Below are 27363 nucleotides of genomic sequence, written 5' to 3' on the forward strand. Positions count from 1 at the left end.
CCTGCCGGCTCCACCGGGTTCCCTCATCCTGCCGGCTCCACCGGGTTACCTCATCCTGCCGGCTCCACCGGGTTCCCTCATCCTGCCGGCTCCACCGGGTTCCCTCACCCTGCCAGCTCCACCGGGTTCCCTCGTCCTGCCGGCTCCACCGGGTTCCCTCGTCCTGCTGGCTCCACCGGGTTCCCTCACCCTGCCGGCTCCACCGGGTTCCCTCGTCCTGCCGGCTCCACCGGGTTCCCTCATCCTGCCGGCTCCACCGGGTTCCCTCGTCCTGCCGGCTCCACCGGGTTCCCTCACCCTGCCGGCTCCACCGGGTTCCCACATCCTGCCGGCTTCACCAGGTTCCCTTGTCCTGCCGGCTCCACCGGGTTCCCTCACCCTGCCGGCTCCACCGGGTTCCCACATCCTGCCGGCTTCACCAGGTTCCCTTGTCCTGCCGGCTCCACCGGGTTCCCTCGTCCTGCCGGCTCCACCGGGTTCCCTCACCCTGCCGGCTTCACCAGGTTCCCTCGTCCTGCCGGCTCCACCGGGTTCCCTCGTCCTGCCAGCTCCACCGGGTTCCCTCATCCTGCCGGCTTCACCGGGTTCCCTCGTCCTGCCAGCTCCACCGGGTTCCCTCATCCTGCCGGCTTCACCAGGTTCCCTCGTCCTGCCGGCTCCACCGGGTTCCCTCGTCCTGCCGGCTTTACCGGGTTCGACCGGTTACGACCTCACTTCAGATTCAAAATTAGGGGTGCTCCGATTGATCAGCAACCAATCTCTATCGGCCGATAATCGCTTTGGGATGATTGATTGGCGGTCTCTAAAAAGGCGGATCTCATGAACCGATCTCATGCTAACAACACATAAAACCCCGGTAAAATAATTATAATGCTGAAGGTGAGGTACAATTCATATTTCCGTATTAAATAACTTACAAAGTCATTTGAAAACTTTCTGTGAGACGCAAGTTCACAAACAGCGCGAGTGAATCACCGTGTGCGCGCGCTCTCTTTCCCTCTCAAAATGCTCAAATGGCTTCACATCAGCGCATCGCATCTGCACTAAAATCCAGCTGCACAGTTGACACAGGATTTGCCACTTGCACAATCGAGGCAGTGTCGCATCGTCACTAAAGTTTATCATTTGCATTTATTTTTAAGTCTTGCCAGTGTTCAAACCGCTCAGCACACACACACACACACACACACACACAGGCCATCTCACAAAAAGCTTGCAAGTACAAATTGCGCTGAAATGGTCAAATACACACAAATGTATGTACTAAATTACCGTCTTGACGAGTGTGCGCGTAAACCCCGTCGTGACTCGCGAGTGAACGTTTGTGCAGCTGCATGTAACCGTATCCGTGTTCGCTCTTAAAGTGACAGCAGTCGAATAAACTGCTGCTGTCTCTGAGTTTCTCTTTGTCTTGTGTTGTTTGATTAACCTTTATGACACTCACTGCTCTTGAATGACTAACTTTTGCAACCTTAAGTGTAAGGATTAATCTAATTTAATTTATTCAGGGAAGACCAATGTTAATTTACAATTGATTCCTTATTAAATGTCTTTAGTATTTCTTACCTCAATACTAATGTTAGACCTACCTGAAAATGTGTCTTTAAAAACAAAAATGCACTGCATGATCAAATATTTAGGTGAGATAATTATATGAGAAGAGTCACCTAAGGGGGGGATTCCCCCATTGTCAGAAATAAAATTCAGGCCCTGAATGAATGTCTGTAAAATTCCCTATAATTAATTCTACATGATAATAAGAAGGCTTCAAATAGAGCACCCTTATTCAAAAGGCTTTCTAAATTAAATTCTAAATGGCACAACTGGTGTTTCAGATTTGGAAAGTGTGGGAAAAGAGAGAAAGTGAGAGAGAAATGGTGAGCGAGCAGTGGGCAAGAGAATAAACCACCCCTCCCTTCCCAGCCAGCAAAGCCTCGGCGACAGTTTGTGAAGATGCAGAGAGCACAGCACACAGCAGCTCAAAGTAACTCTAGACGACATGGATCTGCTTATGAAGAAACTCTGACTGCTTTTCATGGCATCTATTAACAAGTCCGGCTACAATACGAGTCAGCCATAAAGAAAAAGAAAACAAGACGGAGAAATATAACAAAATGAGAGCACATACTAACATTTGAGGACATTTGAGACCCAATGGAACCACTGCTACAGATGGTGAAGATGTCAACGGTCACAGCAACTGAGAGTTGGGAGAAAGTAGACCTGATGTACATCTCCATCGAGAGCACTATCGCCCTGGCGTCGGTGCTTGGGAACGTGCTGGTGGTCTTAGTGGTGTACATAAACCAGGCTCTCCGAGACCCGACCTTCTGCTTTATTGTCTCTCTGGCGCTGGCCGATATTGCGGTCGGCGCTCTCGTAATTCCGCTCGCGATCGTCATCAGCCTCGGTCTCACCACACAGTTTCACACCTGCCTCTTCATTTCCTGCCTTCTCGTCATCATCACCCAAATCTCCATCCTGTCCCTGCTTGCCATCGCCATTGACCGATTCCTCCGCGTCAAAATCCCGACCAGGTGAGTCTAAAACACTAGGGTTAAGTCTAGCATGTGTGAGCAGTTTTAACCGAAAACAACTTGCAATATCGTAAAATATGTCATTGTTTAGTCTAAAGATGCACACCAGTAATGTTTGTAAATGTTACCTTAATGTCCTAATTGAACTGAGGCCTAATCCTGGCTGAATTTAAGCCCTTTCTGTGAAACTGGGCCTTTCTAAGATTAACAAATTAAACAAATGATACATCATTTATTAGCTTACCTGCATGTCATGTGGCCATTACCCACCATCAGACCATTGAACATGTAAATGTGTCGTTAAATGATCAAAATATTAACTTAAAACATCATGCTGTACATTTGTGAATCCCTCTCTCTCTTAAATAAACATTTATCATGTTTTATGCACTGTTGTAGTATAATGTATAATAGAAAAGAGAAATGACAAATGTTATGCTAGTAGACTAGATTTCTAGTCCACCAGAAAACTACTGATTGTGGTGCATAAAAGACAACTTAAAATGACTGTTAAATGGCACAAAGCAATCATTTAACATAAAATGATTGTCATGCACAGCCTTGAGTAGCTTATTAGCATCATGATGAAAAACACCAATGTTCAATAAATTATTAAATTTTAAATTAACACTAATTGTTTGCCAAGCATGAAGCTTTGAGAGTTTCTGAGTTTCAGAACTACTGTTTTTTATACATTTGCATTTTGTCACTTAGAGATGAAACTTTTCCTTTAATGCATCACTTGTGTTATATCATGTTCCTTGGCCAGGCATCAATATATCTGCTGCTTTCTTTAATGTAAATCAATGGGCTGGTGTAATGCAAAGCTTTTAACTAAATTAAACCCCTGCTGTCAGAGCGAATGATGTTCACTGGTCTGATAGTATCTTGGCAGCGTATCTAACCACTCATTTGCCTTTTGTTGGATGGCTATGCTTATGTAACACATTTGTGAGAAACGGTGAATTGAATATATTCAAATATATGCAAATACATCATTTGTATTTAATAAATAAAGAGTTTATTTTCATTTAGAAAAGTTATTTGTACTGCCTAAGTCAAGAGCAACTCATCCCACACGATTTGTACTGCAGACATAACAATAATAATAACAATTCAAATAAAACAATAACAAATAAAAATTTCAAATCCTTTGGACTTACCTTTTTCGTCTAGAGGACGATATAACATCTGGAAAAATACCCAGAGACTCCATATCTAGAAAGAGAATATTATAGAGATCAGTGAGCAATATGTCAATATCTAGTGTAGTACTGGTACTTCAGTTAGTTCACCCACAAATGAAAATTCTGTCATTATTACTTTCCCTCATGTCGTTCCAAACCTGTAAGATCGTTCATCTTCAGAACACAAATGAAGATCTTTTAGATGAAATCTGAGAGATTTCTGTCCCTCCATTAACAGCTACACAACTGACACTTCAGAAAGATCATAAAACTAATCCATATGAAATGAGTGCTTTAGTCCAAAATTTTCTGAAAAAACTTGATCGCTTTATATGATTAACATATTGAATTTAGGCTTTTATTCACATATAAACATTCATCAAAACACACGTTTGAGCTTCTCTAGAACCAATGAGGTTCATTCTCGTGTTACGCATCACGTTTGAGCTTCTCAAGAACCAATGAGGTTCATTCTGGTGTTACGCATCACATTTGAGCTCCTCAAGAACCAATGAGGTTCATTCTCGTGTTACGCATCACGTTTGAGCTTCTCAAGAACCAATGAGGTTCATTCTGGTGTTACGCATCACGTTTGAGCTTCTCAAGAACCAATGAGGTTCATTCTGGTGTTACGCATCACGTTTGAGCTTCTCAAGAACCAATGAGGTTCATTCTCGTGTTACGCATCACGTTTGAGCTTCTCAAGAACCAATGAGGTTCATTCTCGTGTTACGCATCACGTTTGAGCTCCTCAAGAACCAATGAGGTTCATTCTGGTGTTACGCATCACGTTTGAGCTTCTCAAGAACCAATGAGGTTCATTCTGGTGTTACGCATCACGTTTGAGCTTCTCAAGAACCAATGAGGTTCATTCTGGTGTTACGCATCACGTTTGAGCTTCTCAAGAACCAATGAGGTTCATTCTCGTGTTACGCATCACGTTTGAGCTTCTCAAGAACCAATGAGGTTCATTCTCGTGTTACGCATCACGTTTGAGCTCCTCAAGAACCAATGAGGTTCATTCTCGTGTTACGCAGCACGTTTGAGCTTCTCAAGAACCAATGAGGTTCATTCTGGTGTTACGCATCACGTTTGAGCTTCTCAAGAACCAATGAGGTTCATTCTCGTGTTACGCATCACGTTTGAGCTTCTCAAGAACCAATGAGGTTCATTCTCGTGTTACGCATCACGTTTGAGCTCCTCAAGAACCAATGAGGTTCATTCTGGTTTTACGCATCACGTTTGAGCTTCTCAAGAACCAATGAGATTCATTCTGGTGTTACGCATCACGTTTGAGCTTCTCAAGAACCAATGAGGTTCATTCTCGTGTTACGCATCACGTTTGAGCTTCTCAAGAACCAATGAGGTTCATTCTGGTGTTACGCATCACGTTTGAGCTTCTCAAGAACCAATGAGGTTCATTCTCGTGTTACGCATCACGTTTGAGCTTCTCAAGAACCAATGAGGTTCATTCTGGTGTTACGCATCACGTTTGAGCTTCTCAAGAACCAATGAGGTTCATTCTCGTGTTATGCATCACGTTTGAGCACTTCAAGAACCAATGAGGTTCCTTCTGGTGTTACGCATCACGTTTGAGCTTCTCAAGAACCAATGAGGTTCATTCTCGTGTTACGCATCACGTTTGAGCTTCTCAAGAACCAATGAGATTCATTCTGGTGTTACGCATCACGTTTGAGCTTCTCAAGAACCAATGAGGTTCATTCTGGTGTTACGCATCACGTTTGAGCTTCTCAAGAACCAATGAGGTTCATTCTCGTGTTACGCATCACGTTTGAGCTTCTCAAGAACCAATGAGGTTCATTCTGGTGTTACGCATCACGTTTGAGCTTCTCTAGAACCAATGAGGTTCATTCTAGTGTTACGCTAGCCTAGAAATCTAGATGCACCCTAGCGGCAGAAAATTTATTTTGCAGCGAGTGTAGTCTAGCAACTCTCGGTAGACCTGAGAGCTGGAAAAACCAAACTCTGGTCAAGCCAATCACAGCGTGTGTAGAGTCGGTGGGCGGGCTTAACATAATGACGGCACGTCACGGCAGAGTTGCGGCGGTTCCGCGTGCTACTCGTAAACAAAGAAGCTGATGAACAGTGCTCTTTTGAATCGGCTTTGGCCGCGACTCTGGAAGACTTGGAGTTAAGCTTTTATTTGAGAAAAGAACAAAGAAGGCACTGAAGTCATTCTTAAGAAAAGAAGATATGTTCGAAGTTTTGCCAACCGGATACGGCGAAAGTCTATCAACTAATGTTAGATCGGCTTCACCTTCTTCTTCACTCTGGTTGTTTGTGGCGGTCATTGCGCTATCCTATTGCGTGCAGAGGGAATTTGAAAGACAACTGTTTATCCCGCCCCTCGGATTGAGCCCTGCCAATGGTGAGTTTCCAGACCCAACATCTTGATGCGGGTCTGGCCCGCAGGCTAGTGTTACGCATCACGTTCGAGCTTCTCAAGAACCAATGAGGTTCATTCTCGTGTTACGCATCACGTTTGAGCTTCTTAAGAACCAATGAGGTTCATTCTCGTGTTACACATCACGTTTGAGCTTCTTAAGAACCAATGAGGTTCATTCTCGTGTTACGCATCACGTTTGAGCTTCTCAAGAACCAATGAGGTTCATTCTCGTGTTACGCATCACGTTTGAGCTTCTCAAGAACCAATGAGGTTCATTCTCGTGTTACGCAGCATGTTTGAGCTTCTCAAGAACCAATGAGGTTCATTCTGATGTTACGCAGCACGTTTGAGCTTCTCAAGAACCAATGAGGTTCATTCTCGTGTTACGCAGCACGTTTGAGCTTCTCAAGAACTAATGAGGTTCATTCTCGTGTTACGCATCACGTTTGAGCTTCTCAAGAACCAATGAGGTTCATTCTCGTGTTACGCATCACGTTTGAGCTTCTCAAGAACTAATGAGGTTCATTCTCGTGTTACGCATCACGTTTGAGCTTCTCAAGAACCAATGAGGTTCATTCTCGTGTTACGCATCACGTTTGGGCTTCTCAAGAACCAATGAGGTTCATTCTCGTGTTACGCATCACAGTTGAGCTTCTCAAGAACCAATGAGGTTCATTCTCGTGTTACGCATCACGTTTGAGCTTCTCAAGAACCAATGAGGTTCATTCTCGTGTTACGCATCACGTTTGAGCTTCTCAAGAACCAATGAGGTTCATTCTGGTGTTACGCATCACGTTTGAGCTTCTCAAGAACCAATGAGGTTCATTCTGGTGTTACGCATCACGTTTGAGCTTCTCAAGAACCAATGAGGTTCATTCTCGTGTTACGCATCACAGTTGAGCTTCTCAAGAACCAATGAGGTTCCTTCTCGTGTTACACATCACAGTTGAGCTTCTCAAGAACCAATGAGGTTCATTCTCGTGTTACGTATCACGTTTGGGCTTCTCAAGAACCAATGAGGTTCATTCTCGTGTTACGTATCACGTTTGGGCTTCTCAAGAACCAATGAGGTTCATTCTCGTGTTACGCATCACGTTTGAGCTCCTCAAGAACCAATGAGGTTCATTCTCGTGTTACGCAGCACGTTTGAGCTTCTCAAGAACCAATGAGGTTCATTCTCGTGTTACGCATCACGTTTGGGCTTCTCAAGAACCAATGAGGTTCATTCTCGTGTTACGCATCACGTTTGAGCTTCTCAAGAACCAATGAGGTTCATTCTCGTGTTACGCAGCACGTTTGAGCTCCTCAAGAACCAATGAGGTTCCTTCTCGTGTTACACATCACAGTTGAGCTTCTCAAGAACCAATGAGGTTCATTCTCGTGTTACGTATCACGTTTGGGCTTCTCAAGAACCAATGAGGTTCATTCTCGTGTTACGCATCACGTTTGAGCTTCTCAAGAACCAATGAGGTTCATTCTCGTGTTACGCAGCACGTTTGAGCTCCTCAAGAACCAATGAGGTTCATTCTCGTGTTACGCAGCACGTTTGAGCTTCTCAAGAACCAATGAGGTTCATTCTCGTGTTACGCATCACGTTTGAGCTTCTCAAGAACCAATGAGGTTCCTTCTCGTGTTACACATCACAGTTGAGCTTCTCAAGAACCAATGAGGTTCATTCTCGTGTTACACATCACAGTTGAGCTTCTCTAGAACCAATGAGGTTCATTCTCGTGCTACGCATCACGTTTGGGCTTCTCAAGAACCAATGAGGTTCATTCTCGTGTTACGCATCACGTTTGGGCTTCTCAAGAACCAATGAGGTTCATTCTCGTGTTACGCATCACGTTTGGGCTTCTCAAGAACCAATGAGGTTCATTCTCGTGTTACGCATCACGTTTGAGCTTCTCAAGAACCAATGAGGTTCATTCTCGTGTTACGCATCACGTTTGGGCTTCTCAAGAACCAATGAGGTTCATTCTCGTGTTACGTATCACGTTTGGGCTTCTCAAGAACCAATGAGGTTCATTCTCGTGTTACGCATCACGTTTGAGCTTCTCAAGAACCAATGAGGTTCATTCTCGTGTTACGCAGCACGTTTGAGCTCCTCAAGAACCAATGAGGTTCATTCTCGTGTTACGCAGCACGTTTGAGCTTCTCAAGAACCAATGAGGTTCATTCTCGTGTTACGCATCACGTTTGAGCTTCTCAAGAACCAATGAGGTTCATTCTCGTGTTACGCAGCACGTTTGAGCTTCTCAAGAACCAATGAGGTTCATTCTCGTGTTACGCAGCACGTTTGAGCTTCTCAAGAACCAATGAGGTTCATTCTCGTGTTACGCATCACATTTTAGCTCCTCAAGAACCAATGAGGTTCATTCTCGGTTCATTCTTGTGTCGCGCAAAACGTTTGAGCTTCTCAAGAACCAATGAGGTTCATTCTCGTGTTACGCAGCACGTTTGAGCTTCTCAAGAACCAATGAGGTTCATTCTCGTGTTACGCATCACGTTTGAGCTTCTCAAGAACCAATGAGGTTCCTTCTCGTGTTACACATCACAGTTGAGCTTCTCAAGAACCAATGAGGTTCATTCTCGTGTTACGCATCACGTTTGAGCTTCTCAAGAACAAATGAGGTTCATTCTCGTGTTACGCAGCACGTTTGGGCTTCTCAAGAACCAATGAGGTTCATTCTCGTGTTACGCATCACGTTTGGGCTTCTCAAGAACCAATGAGGTTCATTCTCGTGTTACGCAGCACGTTTGAGCTCCTCAAGAACCAATGAGGTTCATTCTTGTGTTACGCATCACGTTTGAGCTTCTCAAGAACCAATGAGGTTCATTCTCGTGTTACGCATCACGTTTGGGCTTCTTAAGAACCAATGAGGTTCATTCTCGTGTTACGCAGCACGTTTGGGCTTCTCAAGAACCAATGAGGTTCATTCTCGTGTTACGCAGCACGTTTGAGCTTCTCAAGAACCAATGAGGTTCATTCTCGTGTTACGCATCACGTTTGGGCTTCTCAAGAACCAATGAGGTTCATTCTCGTGTTACGCAGCACGTTTGAGCTTCTCTAGAACCAATGAGGTTCATTCTCGTGTTACGCAGCACGTTTGGGCTTCTCAAGAACCAATGAGGTTCATTCTCGTGTTACGCAGCACGTTTGAGCTCCTCAAGAACCAATGAGGTTCATTCTCGTGTTACACAGCATGTTTGAGCTTCTCTAGAACCAATGAGGTTCATTCTCGTGTTACGCAGCACGTTTGGGCTTCTCAAGAACCAATGAGGTTCATTCTCGTGTTACGCAGCACGTTTGAGCTTCTCTAGAACCAATGAGGTTCATTCTCGTGTTACGCATCACGTTTGAGCTCCTCAAGAACCAATGAGGTTCATTTTCGTGTTACACAGCATGTTTGAGCTTCTCAAGAACCAATGAGGTTCATTCTCGTGTTACGCATCACGTTTGAGCTTCTCGATTTATGATCTTTCTGAAGTGTCAGTGGTAGTTGTGTAGCTGTCAATGGAGGGACAGAAATCTCTCAGATTTCATCAAAAAGATCTTAATTTGTGTTTCAAAGATGAACGAAAATCTTACGGGTTTGGAACGACATCAGGGAAAGCAATAATGACAGAATTTTCCTTTTTGGATGAACTAACCCTTTAATTAAATTGCAAATGCCCTAATGAGTGATATTACTAAAATTAGAGAGGTGGGCATTATATAGAACAACAATTGCATCATCATTGGTTTCAAAAAGTAATTTATGTCATTGTATTTGTACTGTTCTGACAGGTACAACGTCATTGTTACGCAGAGGCGGGCATGGGTCGCTGTGGGTTTGTGCTGGCTCATCTCGTTTCTGACTGGCTTAGTGCCAATGGCCGGCTGGCACCAGAGTCCACCCGCAAACGTGACCACGACCTCCTTCCAATGCCAGTTCATCAACGTCATGCGCATGGACTATATGGTGTACTTCAACTTCTTCGTCTGGGTGGTGGTGCCCCTGACCATCATGACTGGACTGTACGCCGAGATCTTCCGCGTGATCCGGTGCCAGCTCAATCGCCGGGCCGAGGCCACCTGTGACTCCAGCAAGTACTACCGCAAAGAGCTGAAACTCGCCAAGTCGCTAGCGCTAGTTCTGTTTCTGTTCGCAGTCTGCTGGCTGCCTCTTCACATCATGAACTGTGTTGTGTTTTTTTGCCCGACATGCCAAGTGCCCAAGAGTGCTTTTTATGTGGGCATCTTTATGTCGCACATCAACTCCGCACTCAACCCGCTGGTGTATGCGTTCCGAATCCAGCGCTTCCATGATACACTGATTCATATCATCCAGCGATTCGTGCTCTGTAAAACCCCCTCAAACAGCCCGAGCCAGCACAGCCCTGGACCAATCACAGAGAAGGCCCAAGTCCAGTAGGACCTGATTTACTGAGAATAGTAGCGTTCGTTTCAGCATCTGATTGACTAACTATGCAAGTAAACACACACAAAACTGTGCAATGCGATTTTTCAGGCTACTCCATGCACCTGAATCAGCTGTTTAAAATGCAGAAAGAGCACTTCTCCACACTGTGAGTTTGGAAATATGCCCAGTTATAATGCTCCTGTCCATCATTTGATGAATTACTGCTGCTGTGATCACATGTACAAAATGTACAAAACATCGCTTTTCAAATGTAATTGCACCAGGCAAATAGTAGTTTTGTAAATATTGTGCATTCCATTTTAAGCCTTACTTGCATTGCAATGAGATGTGTTGCACTGGACAGAATAACAATGACTTTTGTGCGTGACTGGTGAATGTTTTGTTGTGCTGAAATGCCGAATGTAAAAGTGTCGCCGCTGTTCAACTCTGGTCAGGCACTTCAAAGATCTGTGTTTCTTTTGAATGTAATAAAACTATTGTGTGGCCTGATGTGGCTCAGGGTGAGCATGGGGAAGTTGATTTCTCAATTCATGACCTCTTTAATAGTCCTGATTATAGGCTTCATTTGCTTTGTTCAAAACTGTAAGTAAAAAAAAAAAGTTGCTGCCTTAAATTAGCATAAATTATTAAAAAAAAGTTGAAAATTGCTCGACTTATTTTGATGAGATAAAGCAATGTAAACACATACGTGACTAAGATAGATAGATAGATAGATAGATAGATGGATGGATGGATGGATGGATAGATGATGGATAGATGATAGATGATGGATGGATAGATAGATAGATAGATAGATAGATAGATAGATAGATAGATAGATAGATAGATAGATAGATGGATGGATGGATGGATGGATGGATGGATGGATGGATGGATGGATGGATGGATGGATAGATAGATGATGGATAGATGATAGATGATGGATAGATAGATAGATAGATAGATAGATAGATAGATAGATAGATAGATAGATAGATAGATAGATAGATAGATAGATAGATAGATAGATAGATAGATAGATAGATAGATAGATAGATAGATAGATAGATGATGGATGGATGGATGGATGGATGGATGGATGGATGGATGGATGGATGGATGGATGGATGGATGGATGGATGGTTGGATGGATGGATGGATAGATAGATGATGGATAGATGATAGATGATGGATAGATAGATAGATAGATAGATAGATAGATAGATAGATAGATAGATAGATAGATAGATAGATAGATAGATAGATAGATAGATAGATAGATAGATAGATAGATAGATAGATAGATGATGGATGGATGGATGGATGGATGGATGGATGGATGGATGGATGGATGGATGGATGGATGGATGGATGGATGGATGGATGGATGGATAGATAGATGATGGATAGATAGATGATAGATGATGGATGGATGGATGGATGGATGGATGGATAGATAGATGATGGATAGATAGATGATAGATGATGGATGGATGGATGGATGGATGGATGGATGGATGGATGGATGGATAGATGATGGATGGATGGATGGATGGATGGATGGATGGATGGATGGATGGATGGATGGATGGATGGATAGATAGATGATGGATAGATAGATGATAGATGATGGATAGATGATGGATAGATAGATAGATAGATAGATAGATAGATAGATAGATAGATAGATAGATAGATAGATAGATAGATAGATAGATAGATAGATAGATAGATAGATAGATAGATAGATAGATAGATAGATAGATAGATAGATAGATTCCCACGCTCAGGTCTTGTTGAGTAACTGATGAACCGAGAGATATAGTGAGAAAGAAGAAACTCTGGTCAAACGAGAGAAGTGTTGCAGCGTCGAATAAGCCACAGAATAACTGGGAACTTTCACAACGGCAGTAAGTAAGAAAAAATAATATAAAAATAAACCATAATATCAAAGGCATAACCTAAACAGGGCCTATATCTTTCTGGAGTCTTGAAGCTGTAATAATGTTGGCTTGACTAAATAAACCTATAGGCTAAACTGCCAGAATACCACCTTGCAACCATTATGAATATCTCATTAGCATCTGTTTAGTAGCAACCACCCAAAACACCGAACCCACAACCTAGCAACCACACCATAGCATATATAACTGCTCTCAAACTACACAAGAACTTCAACTTTAACTTCATTTCTCCCCGGTTTCAAAGACAAGCCTAGAGCAGACCATAAACAGAAGATATACAACGCACCTTCACTCTCTTCCATTGTAGGAAAGTGAAGCCAATGTCCCAAAATGGCGCTGACATCTCGGAGCCGGAGTCTGGAGTCTGAGATCCTGGCCATGAACAGCTCATTATGTCTGTGTGAAATAAACAGGTGTGGAAATGTAGAAATTAAATTTGAAGCACCAATCTCAGTTAGTCAGAGAGAAGCTGTCAATCATAACATCTGTTTTTATAGCATCAAATATATGATATAATAACTAACTAAAACCAAACTCAATTAATAAACGAACACTTGAACTTACATCCGTGTGATAAAAACTACCTAAAACTACCTTTTTTAAGTGTAAGTTTAGTTTGTCTCACGTCCCATTAGATTGCATGGAGAGGGCGTGGCTTATGAGCTATACTGGATCGGGCCACCAGGGGGCGATCAAGACGCTTTGCCTTCACTTTTCAGGAGTTGGTCCAGGTGACAAAAATGGAAGCAACTTGCACTGGCATATTTTAAAATATGTCAGTGCCATTGTTTTGTCTCAAAATGCACACCAGTAATGTTTTTTTAATGCATGTTTTAAAAAATCAATGTCCTAATTTAATTATAGGCTCAATATGTAATTTCTCGCTGCTTATTCAAAACGTGTCTTGACTCTTGAGTGGGCGGAGCTTTTATTCTGAGCGCTTCTGCTTCTTCTGCCCGTGTGTGTGTGTGTGTGTGTGTGTGTGTGTGTGTGTGTGTGTGTGTGTGTGTGTGTGTGTGTGTGTGTGTGTGTGTAACGCAGCGCTGTTTGATCAAATGGCTAATTTCTTTGGTTTTAAACATTCTTGGAAACATTTGGGATAATGTAAGTACACAAATCAACAAAATATATAACGTTGTTCTAATGGTTTTTGGATGTTTTAATAAAAAAAATCTTACATATTGTGCCTTTAAGGCCTAATCAACCAGGTGAAACCAGGCCATAACCTTTCAAACAGGCTTAAACGTCATTTTTAGAATTAACAAGTTTATCTTTAATATTTAAATACAGCAAAAATGTACAGGCTCCACTGATGATATCAGTAACAGGCTCAAATATAAAACTATATCCAAATGAAAGATAATGGAAATCTAACAATGTTACCTCAGTAACGTTACAGCTCACTGGATGTCAGCAAATGAACCAAACACAGCATTAAATTGAACAAATGTTACAAAACCTTGAAAAGACAACACATAAAGTGACAATTTAGATAACATATGCCAAATATAATGACCCGAATTAAATGTATAGCTCTTACCTTTTCCTTTGAGAACTTCTGCTGGTAGACGACCGTTAAAATGAGGCGCATGCGCAGTAGTCCAACGTCCGTGCGCACAAGTCCTTTTGCGCTCTAGCGGTTAATAAACAGAACTGCACGCGTCTAGCGGAAGAACATTGCAGCCGGATCTACTTCTCTATGTTAATGTCTTTGGCGAGTCACGCAGGGACTGTGCTCCTCCGCAGCGCTTCCTCCCAGACCGGTCTGAAATAGTCCCAATATAAACACTTATTATAAGTGTACCATAACGATTCAAGGTAAGACAAAAACACGGTTTGGAAAATGGATTCATGTTGCACATTCTCATTATATAATTTTTGTAAATCTTGAACATAAAAAAAGTTTCAGACAGCAGCTTTAACGTCACCATCTAGCGATTTATTTATATTTACATTTTTATTTGATGTACATTTAAATTGTATAATTGTCATGTATCAAAATACAAAAAATAAATAATACAAAAAATAGTTTCTTCTGACTGCATGTTAATCAATCACTCTGTATTCTGGGAATATTTCCTGATCATATGTGGACAAAAGTGGATAACATGCGAAAAACACAGGACATTTGTGTGGTTTTTCCAGTAAGGGTTTAAAATACTTATATATTTTGAATGATGGATACAAAATCTAGTTTAGGTTTTGATCGCTACTATTTTATGTTCCATCCACATTTGAACTATGTAGGCTACTATACGATTGAAAATGTATTTTATTGCCCCTGAAATACATTTTGAAATATATTTTGGTATATGAAGTCTGGAAAAAATATATATTTTCACTTTTAAAAGTATATTTAATCGAACTTCACTGTTTACAACACACATTACCATATATTTAAAATATATTTTGGCCAGAATATATATATATATATATATATATATATATATATATATATATATATATATATATATATATATATATATATATATATATTTTTTTTTTTTTTTTCCCGTATGTGCCAAACCAAAATTCAAACGTTCCGTTTGCAATAATATTGAATTATGAAACGATGAAATAAATCCTTAGATTAAGTTCCACAGACAATTAAATTATAAAACACGTTAAACTGGTACGTAAAATAAGGAGAAATATAATAATAATATCAACTCATGACATTAACGGAATCATTTTCCCACTTATTTCAATCGAAGTGCGGGATTATATGTTCTGAGGTGATCGTTTGACGATGTGGCGAATCTGCGGCGCGGCACACACAGATGATGATGACGTCAGGCTCTGAACTTCGGCTCAAAGTTTCGCATCCGGTTGAGTTTAATGTTATTAGCCTTAACATAACGCGTCGCCTATCCTTAATTTTAAAGTGTCAGCCGCTCGTCCGAGCTCGGGATCACATTACGGATGTGTCTTACTCGGGGTTCGTGTTTCCATTACATTATAAAACTACACAGACGAATGTCAACAAAGTCTCTGGCTAGCGCTGGTTTAGCCAGCTAATGCTAATAAACAGTCGCTGCGGTGATTTACCTATAACGTTACGTGTTTGTTTATAGAAAATGACATTTATAGTAATTATATTTATATAACTATGAAAACATTGAAGGTAACACATTATTATTCTTGACGTTTGAATGCTAACTAGTGCGTATGTTGTCTAGCTATATATTCGATACAATTGATTTAATTTTATCTGTTGGTTTATCTACGTTTTTGTGGTTACTAACAAAAAATACAATGTTTTTGGAGACAAGTATTTGGGTAGTTGACAAATAAGCTGCAAATTGTTATATAGTGTTAAGTCTTATGTTTATGTCTGCGGTGATTTACCTATACGTGTTTGATGGTTTATAGAAAATGACATTATCGTAATTATATTTATATAACTATGAAAACATTGAAGGTAACACATTATTATTCTTGACGTTTGAATGCTAACTAGTGCGTTTGTTGTCTAGCTATAGACTCAATACAATTGATTTAATTTTATCTGTTGGTTTAGCTACGTTTTCGTGGTTACTAACAAAAAATACAATGTTTTTGGAGATAAGTGTTTGGGTAGTTGACAAATAAGCTGCAAATTGTTATATAGTGTTAAGTCTTATGTTTGAGTCGTGTGTCTGTGTCGATTCTTTCACTGTTTTTGAACATTTTGACTGAAATTTGTCCAATGGTGTGACAGAAGAACCCAAGTTCAGTCGCTGGAGGTCTGACAAACTGTGTTATTGTTTTGACAGGTTGAAACCCAAATCTTGGGGCTCCTGTTGACCGTCCCATCCATCCAGCCGGTGTGGGGACGTCTTCTCCTGCGAGATGGCCAGTCATTTCCGCAGCTACATCTGGGACCCGATCCTCATCATCTCTCAGATTGTTCTTATGCAGTGCATCTACTACAGCTTCTTGGGTCTGTGGCTGGCCGGTGTTGATGGCTTGGTCCACGCCAGTAGATCACTTGACCAGATATTCAGCTATGAGGTGATCGAGCTGGATGAAATGGTTGCAATCATTATTAGGGGTGTAAGATTATATCGCGTCAACAAATCGCAATACAAAAATGCGACGATATGTATCGTGGATAGTGACAAAATTAAAGTGTGAGAAATTCAAGTTGACAGAGGTTTAGTGTCAGTGCTACTATATATAGTGTTGGATATAATGTATAATAATGCAGTATTTGCGTGTCCTGATTAGGGATGCAACAATACAGTTAGTCCACGTTTCAATACACACCTCGGTTTTTAACCACGGTTTTCGGCTCGGTTCGGTTCTGATGGCTTGTCACATCAGTTTTTTGTTATTCTATTCTTAGGCGACAGGAACAGCAAGAGGTTAAGGAGAAAAAAGACTAGTTTTTTTACTTAAAATAATTGAAAAACCTTACTTAAACTTAACTTTACTTTTTAAAAAAACCTTGTACACATTCCTAGTGAATTGTATAATATAAAATAAATATATATAAAGATTTACACTGGCAGCTCAGAGCTGTACAGCAGCATTTAAGTATGAAATTAAATGAATAAATGTAAAAATAAAACACTACATAGACAAAAATGAAAATTCTGTCATCGAGCACAATGAACACAGGTTTGGAACAATATTAGAGTAAATAATGACATAACTAGAGGTGAACTGTCCCTTTAAGGACGGCGTGTTCACTATAGGCTGCGCCGCTGTCAATTAAAGACCTGCACACATCTAATATACAGACACACACACGATTTTACTTTCACTTTAGACATAACCGACTGTGTTTATGTTAACCTTGTGTGTATTTGACAGTGTTAGCGCAGTAAGACGACTACTTAGTCCAGTAATCACGTGTTTGACAGGCGTTTAGTGCGCGCGCTCGGAAAAGCGCATGTTAAAACTGCGAATAAGCACGCAAATGAAATGTTTAACCGGCAAGGCTTTAAAACACATGCAAATAATGAACTTTGGTGATTGTGAATAACTCTAGTATAACTCTACCACTAACGTGTGATGTGAATGTATGTCGCGTTGTTCAGTATTGGGATGGAGGCAAATGATTAATAAAATAATTAATTAAATGCAAAAGCGCAATTCACAAGCGCGTATTGAACCGTGAATGCCGTACCGAACGTTTCAATATTATATTGAGAATTGTGGCATCCCTAGTCCTGATAATGCCAAATGTCTTGTTACCAGTAAAAAGTCTCCTACATTATTTTAAATATAATCAGACACAGAGTAAGCGTATTCGTCCAATCCAATTCATTTCCACCGCCAATGCTATAACAAATTTTAGCATTTTTTAGTTTGAATTTGGAGCATTTCTAGCTTTACTAGAGTACTGAAGCATTCCATTCATTCCTATGGGGTTCAAATTGACCCATGGGGGAAAGATTTGTTACTTTTTTTTTAATTTCAGAAGTCCTAGAATCTGAATTTTTTTGTCAAGGTGTTTTTCATACTGTTGTCTGAGGTCAACTTATGACGTTTGCGTGGTTTTTACATTAAAAAACATCATAATGAATAAGTAATAGGCTATTGTCTGCCTTGGTTTTGAGGCTCATGATTCGATACGCTCCGAAAGCTTCATGAAGCAGTGTTTTGAAATCGGCATTATTTTCATTTTTGGGTGAACTAACCCTTTAAATTTCAGTCTTGATTTGGTATCGCGGTCGGTACTTTTGACAACACTAAGCTGAAGTGCGTAGGAGGGCGGAGCCAGGCTACATTGAATATCTTTCCTGTAGGAAATCAGTTACATGGCACTTATTGTTTACAAGATGTTTTGCGTTTGAAACACTCATTGATATCATCAATCCAGCCTTTCAAATAACCCGTTTTCTTTCTTTCAAGGTTCTCGGCTTTGCAACAACACAAGGCCGCTTGTCTATGATGGCATTCATTCTGAATTCTCTCACATGGTAAGTTTATATTAATGTCTCTTAATCCAAACGCTTCTCTTACCTCTTGTCTGCCATCTTGAAGGGTCATGAACTGCATTGTTTTATAATGTTTCCTTATTCGGTTGCTTATTATTCCTTATTATACCACAAGAAAAACAACAAACGGTGCTAATATACACACACACACAATGTGGTGTAATACTACAAAAAAAATATATATATAATACCAAAATTCAGATGGCCAGACCGTGATTAATCTTTTATAAATCGTTAAAATATTAATGTCTGACGCTGTGAGACTGTTATGTAGACTGTAAGTATTTAAAATGTTTAACTTTTTAAAACGTTTGATGTTTAATATGAATAAATATCGCTCATAAACGTCTGTCGATGGCATTTTCAAGTGAAACGAGTTGAGGCTTGGACCAGAAACTCCTTACATCACTTACTTTGCCAGTTATAATAACTGCGACGTTCGTGGATCAATAGTTCTGTGTTGGTAATTTTTATATTTATTTATTTTTTCTGTGGGCGGACATGCAGTAGTTTAACCTATACAATGGCTATTTCAACAGTTGTGATGAATGCGGACGCAAAATTAATTCAATTCATTTATTTTGAAAAACACAAAATTAACAATAAAATGCACACAAATTATTAATAAAAACATAAGGTGAGACATGAATGAAAGCATTCAAGACGTGCTCCGCATCATTACTAGTACTAAACGCATAGATATTTCAGATGATTAAGGAAAGATACCATAATCACAAAGGTATAAATATTAAAGTAGACTGTGGGTAATGCTACTTAACCAATTTGAAGCAGTTGTTGAACTGTTTTTATATATATATTTAACTTACGAGAAACAGAGAGAAATGTCGACATGTCCTCTCCAGCAGCTTGAATGTTCCCCGTTGCCATGGCAACTCTCAACGGCCACCAGGACTTATACAGTTTTATAAAAGCTATTTATTATTTGTTGTAAAGTGTAAAAATCACCTCAGAAAAATAAATTCTTCTGTCAGGCGCAGTTGAAGCCTATAGGACAAACGCTGTCAAGATGAGATGGTGTAGCCAGGCTATGTTTGTGTCATTATTCCAACATTATGTTCATAACATGTTATGAAATAAAAAGTTTAATACCCCAGAAAAATGAACTTTCCTCTCTTGTCAACATTAGCCTGGTGTGAGCGCGGCGCGCGCTCTTCAGTTGAGGCGCGCGCTGTATATCATGCCATAGAAAGACATACACTCACAGAAATCGGATCAGGTCGTTTACATGGTGGAATTTTTCGTTTGATCGGTTCATGAAAAGGTTTATCCCACCCCTCTCAAACCGATTGCAATTTCATTCGGTTTGGGCATTTTTATTCCGATTGAGGTGTTTATATTGAGCATTTTCATTGGGATTGGACTTATAAACCGATGACAGTGCTCCATGTAAACACACCTACTGTTTCTCTTAGTAGATGAAAATAATGTGAAATTGTTTAGTTTAGTCTAAAACAGTTTAGACTAGTTTAGCGTTTAGTCACCGGTTTGATTTACTGACACAGACAAAGAACATCTGACTGTACATGAATCATATCAGAAATCACTGGTCTCAGATCAGGCATTAGATTTAATACGGTTACTCACATGTTGTGGCGTTACTGTCGAGTCCATATCGAAAAAGTCTGTGACTTATTTCCCAACGAATCCACAGTGAAATGTAGCGAACACAAATAAATAATGCTCAACTGAGACATTGTTGAGAATTAATCAGCTCATTCCTAGCATTAGGATCCTTTGGAAGGTGATGTTATTTTTAGGCCCAATCCCAATTCTATTTAATACCCCTTCACATTCCCCTACCTGTTCCCCTTGCCCCTTGAAAGAGAGTGGCAAGGCGTAGGGGTGAAAATATTCCCCTAAGAAATGGGACACCACTACTATACCATTACACGTCGTCATACCTTGTTTCTTTTATAAGTGTCCTGTAATATTTAACCAGTATGAACAGCAATGAAGTGCATAGGCTATATCTAACAGAAATCAGGCACAAACACGTTTAACAAATTATTCACTCCCAACAGAGTTTTGCGCTGTATTTGGACTTAAAGCTACACTGTGTGATATTTTCCCCCATCTAGTGGTGAAAAGGTATATGACCATCCAGAGAATTTTTCTTTCTGTTCCTCTCAATTCCGATTTCGTTTTAACTCCTACGGTGGCCGATTTAGTCCAAGATTAACATGGCTTCCAGTTCGACCTCGTCCAAAACGAAGGGGTAGGGGAAAGGGAAGGGCTAACGGGTAGAAATGGGATTGGGCCTAATGGTGCGTTCACACCGGACGCGATTCGCGCGAGTGATTTACATGTTAAGTCAATGCAGAGACGCGGAATGGCATTCTGCGGCGCGAAGGACGCGATTAGCTCGAGTTTAAAAATCTGAACTTTGGCGGATATTTTGCGCCGGGTTAACCAATCAGGAGCTTGCTCTAGTAGTGACAACAATGAGGAGAAAATCTGTATATTAATATCTGGTTCAGACAATATGATTATCACTGTGATAACATTAAATGACATGAAACACAACAAAGTCTCTTTTTGTTAAATGCAAGTTTATGTATGATCAATAATACAAAGGTATAAGTAAAAGGTATAATAAGCTATACATGAAATGAAGCAAACAATTCAGTCAAACATTCAAAGTCAGTGCTAGTAGGCTAACGTTACTGTAACGTACAGTTATAGCCTAAAAATATAAAGTAATGAAACTTCTCTTTGCCCTCAGCCTAAACGATTTGCCAGGGAACAAATTATAGATCCATGAGAGCAAAGATCGGCCGTTACAAGACGAATTATAGCTGGAGCCGCCACAGAGACATCAGAGCCAGCGGCAGAAGAACTGGCTGAGGAAATGCTGATCTCACCGGGTTAATGAGCGCCGCTGATCCACTGGAGCTCACAACTACACAAACGCCAGATTACATGTTCAAATAGGCACTCTTTATATAAATAAACCACTGATTTGAGCTTTAAACAACTACATTATCGACTGAAAAAGTCTTAAAACTACATTTTGTCACACATTAACAGTAGATTTTAACAATAAAAAGACGTGTAAACACAGCCCATGTCAGCCATTTCTCAACGAGACGAGCTGCTGGCGGAAGCCCCGCCCATTACGCAAATTCACGTCTGTTGTGCAGTGAATGTCACGCGCGATTGGAGCGAGTAAACTCGAAATGTTCAAGCGTCCACCTTTGCGCGAATCGCGTCCGGTGTGAACGCCACATGAGTCTGTTCGTCTCTCCTCGTCATCTCACTAACACTCCAGTGGGCGTGGCCAAAGTAGGCACATTCCACAACGAGTCGTTCTCTGGGCTTGCTTACAATTAGGGATGCACGATATTGGATTTTTGCCGATATCCGATATGCCGATATTTTTCAACTCATTCTGGCCGATATCGATACCGATATGTTTATTTTTTCTATTTGTTTTGAAACCACCATTTTGACCAAAAAAAAACGTTTTTTTTTTTCATTCTGGTTTCAGATTTCTGAGGTCTCCTTACTAAAAGGATACTTGTTAAAAATAAATTAATGTTAATAAAGTTCTTTTTTAAAATAACAGTATATTAAAAGCGCTGAAAATAACAATAATAAAGTCAGTAATTTTTCACCCCAGACAGATGCAGTTGTAACCTAAATATTTTATTTTTGGATTTAATGTTTGTTCACATGAAGTGGGGGTGGCATGGCATCAGTTGATGCTGTATTTAGCTTCAGATAAAAACATTCACAGTTATTTTAGAGCTCCTTGGATTGTTTTTCATCATCCATTTCATACAATTTTATTACAGATTAATAAACTGTATGTAAAAGTATTTTATTTACAAGTGTCATGCTTGTGCTTTGACATCATTACTGCTTTATTTATTGAGAAAAAGAAGTAACTTCTATTTATTTGTGTATTCTACTTTTCATTTTATTACTGTAACAACAGCGCCTCCACTAAAAAGGCTATATAACATTCTCTCGGTCGGGCACTAGGACCTGGAGGAGCTTCAGCTGCTGTAGAGGCTGCGTGCGCTAGAGAGTGTGGAGACGCGATTGTGCTTGTTTTAGGCTAGTTTTGTTGTGAAAACCTGGCAATCCTGCGTTGATTCACAAATTCAAGGCAGCATTTAAAAACTGACAATATAAATCACTATACATGCATTGCATTTGCTTGTTTTCACTTGAAGAATGAGCACACGGCTGACGTGATCTTATCGCTATAGCAGTCCTTGCACATGTGAGTTATTGCAGGCGCATACCAACACGTTATCATATCGGCATAATTTTTTCAGAGGTGGACAAAGTACACAACTCCATTACTCGAGTGAAAGTAAAAGTACTACTGGTCAAATATTACTCTGTTACAAGTGAAAGTTGTTAAAAACTATTTTTACTTAAGTAAAAGTACAGAAGTACTTGCTTTTAAAAGTACTTAAGTATCAAAAGTAAATTTCCTTTTTTATGTCAATGCATTGTTTTATTATTGTTGTATAAATGCACGCTATGCCATGGTGGTTTAAGCCAGTCAGTGATGCTCCATACGACCACCTTAAACTCATTTAAATACTTAAAAGTTACAAAGCTTTTTACAAAGCTGCTGTCACTTTAAGGCTGAATGCACAAATCCTACACACTGATACACATCTGATATTCCCCCAACTGTTTACGTTCACTTAAGACATAATCAACTTTGTTTACGTGAATACTTTCCAAAATGAAAATTTGGACATTTTGTGTGTTTTGGTCTGTTTAAGTGCGAAAAAAACACAAAAGAAAGCTCTATTCAGTCCTCGTGCTCTGGCATCTCAGAGGCACAAAAACCAGACTGAACTGAGCTCTTTCATCAGGCTTTTTCAGATCCATCCATATGTCTGCGCTTCTCTTTCTCACAGACATTTACATTTTGCAAAAATAAAAAAGAAGAAGAAAGAAAATCATCCACTGACTTGCAAAGCTGCTACAGAAACGACTTTTGACTTCGAGGGCCTTGATAGAAATGTAGTGGAGTAAAAAGTACAATATTTGTCTTTCAAATGTAGTGAAGTTGAAGTAAAAGTTTCCCTAAAAAATAATACTTCAGTAAAGTACAGATACTCAAAAAGTGTACGTAAGTACAGTACTCAAGTAAATTTTCTTCGTTACTGTCCACCTCTGAATTTTTTCATACCGATTTTTATATTTTAAGCGTTTATTGGCCGATTCCGATGTTGTGCTGATAATATCGTGCATCCCTACTTACAATTAAAGGGTTAGTTCACCCAAAAATGAAAATTCTGTCATTAATTCCTCACCCTCATGTGGTTGGACACCCGTCAGACCTCCGTTCATCTTCAGACACAAATGAAGATATTTTAGTGTAAAGCTGATGCTGAGAAAGGCTTCAGATAGGCCTCCATTGGCATTCAGTACATTTACACTCACAAGACCCATAAAAGGCACTAAAAACATCGTTACAAAGTCCATCTCACCACAGTGACTCTACAATAATCTTACGATGCGACGACAATAGTTTTTGTGCTCAAAAAAAATCAAAATAACACCTTTATCCAGCTTGTTCTTGTCTTCCGTGTGTGTCTCCACGACGCATGCGTGAGAATATGAGCAGATCCGGCGTTCGGGAATCCATGAAATGCCACTTTAGCCCCATTTTGAGAACTACACCGAGACCTAAAGCACGATCAACGTAGAAGTGCTTTAATATAGAGAATAATTAATATAATATAATAATAATTTAATATAAAGAATAGTGCTCATATTCTCGCGCATGCGTCGTGGAGACACACACGGAAGACAAGAACAAGTTGGATAAAGGTGTTATTTTGATTTTTTTTTGCGCACAAAAATTATTGTAGAGTCACTGTGGTGAGATGGACTTTGTAACGATGTTTTTAGTGCCTTTTATGGGTCTTGTGAGTGTAAATGTACTGAATGCCAATGGAGGCCTATCTGAAGCCTTTCTCAGCATCAGCTTTACACTAAAATATCTTCATTTGTGTCTGAAGATGAACGGAGGTCTGACGGGTGTCCAACCACATGAGGGTGAGGAATTAATGACAGAATTTACATTTTTGGGTGAACTAACCCTTTAAAAGCTGTTTTGGACTAACAAGGACATGTTTCTCTTTCTCAGTGCTCTTGGCCTGTGGTTTTTCATCCGACGGGGAAAGCAGTGCCTGGACTTCACGGTAACCGTGCATTTCTTCCACATGATCGGCTGCTGGATCTATAACGCCCACATCCCAGCCGCCCTGTCCTGGTGGTTGGTCAATGTGGCCTGCATGGCCCTAATGGCGGTCATTGGGGAATACTTGTGCATGCGGACTGAGCTCAGAGCCATCCCTGTCAACACAGCACCCAAGTCCAACCTATGAGGCAGATGTGCAGAGACAGATGTGTAGAGACAGATGTGCAGAGACAGATGTGCCACAGCTGGAGTGGATGAGCTCTGTGGTTCTCCAGAAGGAACTTGGTGATGAATTGGTCAAGTCACTGTATTTCATCCGGATGACATTGAGACACTCGAATGGGTTTTTGCAACGTATGAGGATGATGACTTCCTGCTGCATTCGCATCATTTCAAAGGGACTATTGTAATTATATTTAGTCATTATTTAGGATTAACGGTTTTCAGAGATGGCTACTGAAGATATGGAAGTGCACACCATAACGGCACAGAAAAAGCATCATGTCTTATGTGCAAGTCTATCTAAATAAAATGCAGTGTGATTCTGAGTTCTTGGATAATGATTCTTTGGAGAGATAAAAGTGGTTTTAATGTTTTATCAAGTCATGTATCAAAATGGACCCATTTACTTACTTTTGCATGTGGTTCCAAAGGACAACTTTAAAGCGATAGTTCACCCAAAAATGAAAATTAGCCCATAATTTACTCACCCTCGAGTCATCCGAGGTGTGCATGACATTCTTCTCTCAGACGAATAAAATCTGAGTTATATTATAAAAGTCCAGGCTAATCCAAGCATTTAGAATTGGATTCATAGTTGCTCTATTTTTGAAGTCCATAAAAAAGTGCATCTATCCATCATATAACTGCTCCACACGGAGTGTTAATAAAGGCCTTCTGAAGCGAATCGATGCGTTTGTGTCAGAAAAATATCCATATTTAAAACTTTATAAAGTAAACTTTCGGCCGATCGTCTTCTGTGGAAAAGTGTTGAAAGTGAAACTCCAGATGTGTTCGTGACATCATGACCTGGTCACGTTAGTCTTTCAATCGGCAGGAGAACTTTCAACAATTTTTCCAGATATTGAACCGGGAAGCCGGTCGGACGAAAGTTAACTTGATAAAGTTTTAAATATGGATATTTTTATTACACAAATGCGTTGATTCGCTTCAGAAGGCCTTTATTAACACTCCGCGTGGAGCAGTTATATGATGGATAGATGCACTTTTTATGTACTTAAAACAGAGCAGCTATGAATCCAATTCTAAAGCTTGGATTAGCCTGGACTTTTGTAATATAACTCAGATTTTATTCGTCTGAGAGAAGAATGTCATACACACCTCGGATGACTTGAGGGAGAGTAAATTATGGGCTAATTTTAATTTTTAGGTGAAATATCCCTTTAATATCCTATTTCACTAGGAATGTCACATTAAGGACGTAAAAGGGGTCTCAGATGCTGTTTAATGTTTACATGCCTACTTTAATGTATTTTGCATTCCATTTTGACCCACGTTTGTCTGCTACAGTCAGTGTCCTGTTCAACATGTGTTTGCTTTGAGTAATGCTGTGATGATGCTTTTGTGCAACCGCATATTTTACACACTCTTGCAATAAATCAGAAAATTCAACATCTGTGTAAATGATCAGGCATGTCAGGCTTTCCTTTTTTTTTTTTCAGGCCAACACTGCCAACCACAGAATACTATAGAAAGGCTAAATATGAAGCGTCAGGCTCAAGATATAAATATATATATATATTATATTATACAGTCTGTGGTAGACTCAGTCCTTCCAGAGAAATACAGATTTTTTTTTCTGTGATAGTTGCAGGCAAATATCCTTGATATTGCGGCACGTTTTCTTAAAAACATGTGATGGAATATGTGGGATATTTATAAATTTTTTATGCAGTGAAATTGCGGGAACTTGCAAAAACTGTGGTTTGATGAAAAAGAGTAAAAAAAGTGACTCACTATGGCTACTACCGTAATGTGAAAAGTAATTTCTTATTACTTCCTATGATGCGCAAGCATATACATCACAGAAAGTGCTGGAATAAAAAGAAGTGTGTGAGAGTGTGTGTGTGTGTGTGTGTGTGTGTGTGTGTGTGTGTGTGTGTGTGTGGGCATGTTTTTGTGAAATATCAGGACACAAATGTGTATAATGACATGGGTATTACAAAAAGAGGGTGAAATATTCGTTCCCCATGTCCTCACTTTTCAAAATGCTTATAAATCACACAGAATTAGGTTTTTTTCACAGATAGTGAACTGCACAGTGTGTGTGTGTGTGTGTGTGTGTGTGTGTGTGTGTGTGTGTGTGTGTGTGTGTGTGTGTGTGTGTGTGTGTGTGTGTGATGGGTAGGTTTAGGGTCAGTGTAAGGGGATAGAAAATACGGTTTGTACGGTATAAAAACCATTACGCCTATGGAATGTCCTCACATTTCACAAAAACAAACGTGTGTGTGAGTGAGAGTGAGAAGATATTCGCGCCACGTTAACCAATCAGGAGCTTGCTCTAGTAGTGACAACACGGAGGACACAATCATATGTGGATACCCGGAGCTGTCGATACATCTTCATACTTTATAGAAACAGGTGAGTTGTAAAAAACGCTCTTTACTCAATTTGAGCTGTACATGAGACTAAAAGCTAGCTAAAGTCGGCAAATTGAGCTTATTCGCCATATTTTAAAACAAACATGTCAGCCATTTCACAACCAGACGAGCCGCTGGCAGA

The 27363-nt window shown here is 40.1% G+C and overlaps 2 protein-coding genes across 7 annotated transcripts; both read left to right on the plus strand.

Annotated features, from left to right (window-relative positions):
• The first annotated feature begins 1936 nt into the window (after nucleotides 1-1936).
• On the plus strand, nucleotides 1937-11183 carry LOC307140605 (adenosine receptor A1). Its single transcript, XM_079840215.1, has 2 exons — nucleotides 1937-2537; nucleotides 9919-11183. The coding sequence occupies exons 1-2, from the start codon at nucleotides 2155-2157 to the stop codon at nucleotides 10544-10546; spliced, it is 1011 nt and encodes a 336-aa protein (XP_079696341.1). The 5' UTR covers nucleotides 1937-2154; the 3' UTR covers nucleotides 10547-11183.
• Nucleotides 11184-15268: 4085 nt separating this feature from the next.
• sys1 (SYS1 golgi trafficking protein) lies at nucleotides 15269-26274 on the plus strand. Of its 6 annotated transcripts, none has more exons than XR_013818320.1 (5): nucleotides 15269-15436; nucleotides 16254-16491; nucleotides 18340-18407; nucleotides 24568-25314; nucleotides 25903-26267. XR_013818320.1 is itself a non-coding variant. In XM_079841036.1 (4 exons), the coding sequence occupies exons 2-4, from the start codon at nucleotides 16330-16332 to the stop codon at nucleotides 24806-24808; spliced, it is 471 nt and encodes a 156-aa protein (XP_079697162.1). In that variant the 5' UTR covers nucleotides 15271-15436; nucleotides 16254-16329; the 3' UTR covers nucleotides 24809-26266. The 6 variants fall into 6 exon arrangements, 3 of the variants coding, with proteins under 3 accessions (XP_079697162.1, XP_079697164.1, XP_079697163.1); XR_013818321.1 differs by having other exon boundaries at nucleotides 15271-15436; nucleotides 24568-25437; nucleotides 25842-26274; XR_013818322.1 differs by having other exon boundaries at nucleotides 15271-15436; nucleotides 24568-25406; nucleotides 25873-26269.
• The last annotated feature ends 1089 nt before the right edge of the window (nucleotides 26275-27363 follow it).

Source organism: Gobio gobio (genome assembly GCF_949357685.1).
Source record: "Gobio gobio genome assembly, chromosome: 17".
Classification (NCBI taxonomy): domain Eukaryota; kingdom Metazoa; phylum Chordata; class Actinopteri; order Cypriniformes; family Gobionidae; genus Gobio; species Gobio gobio.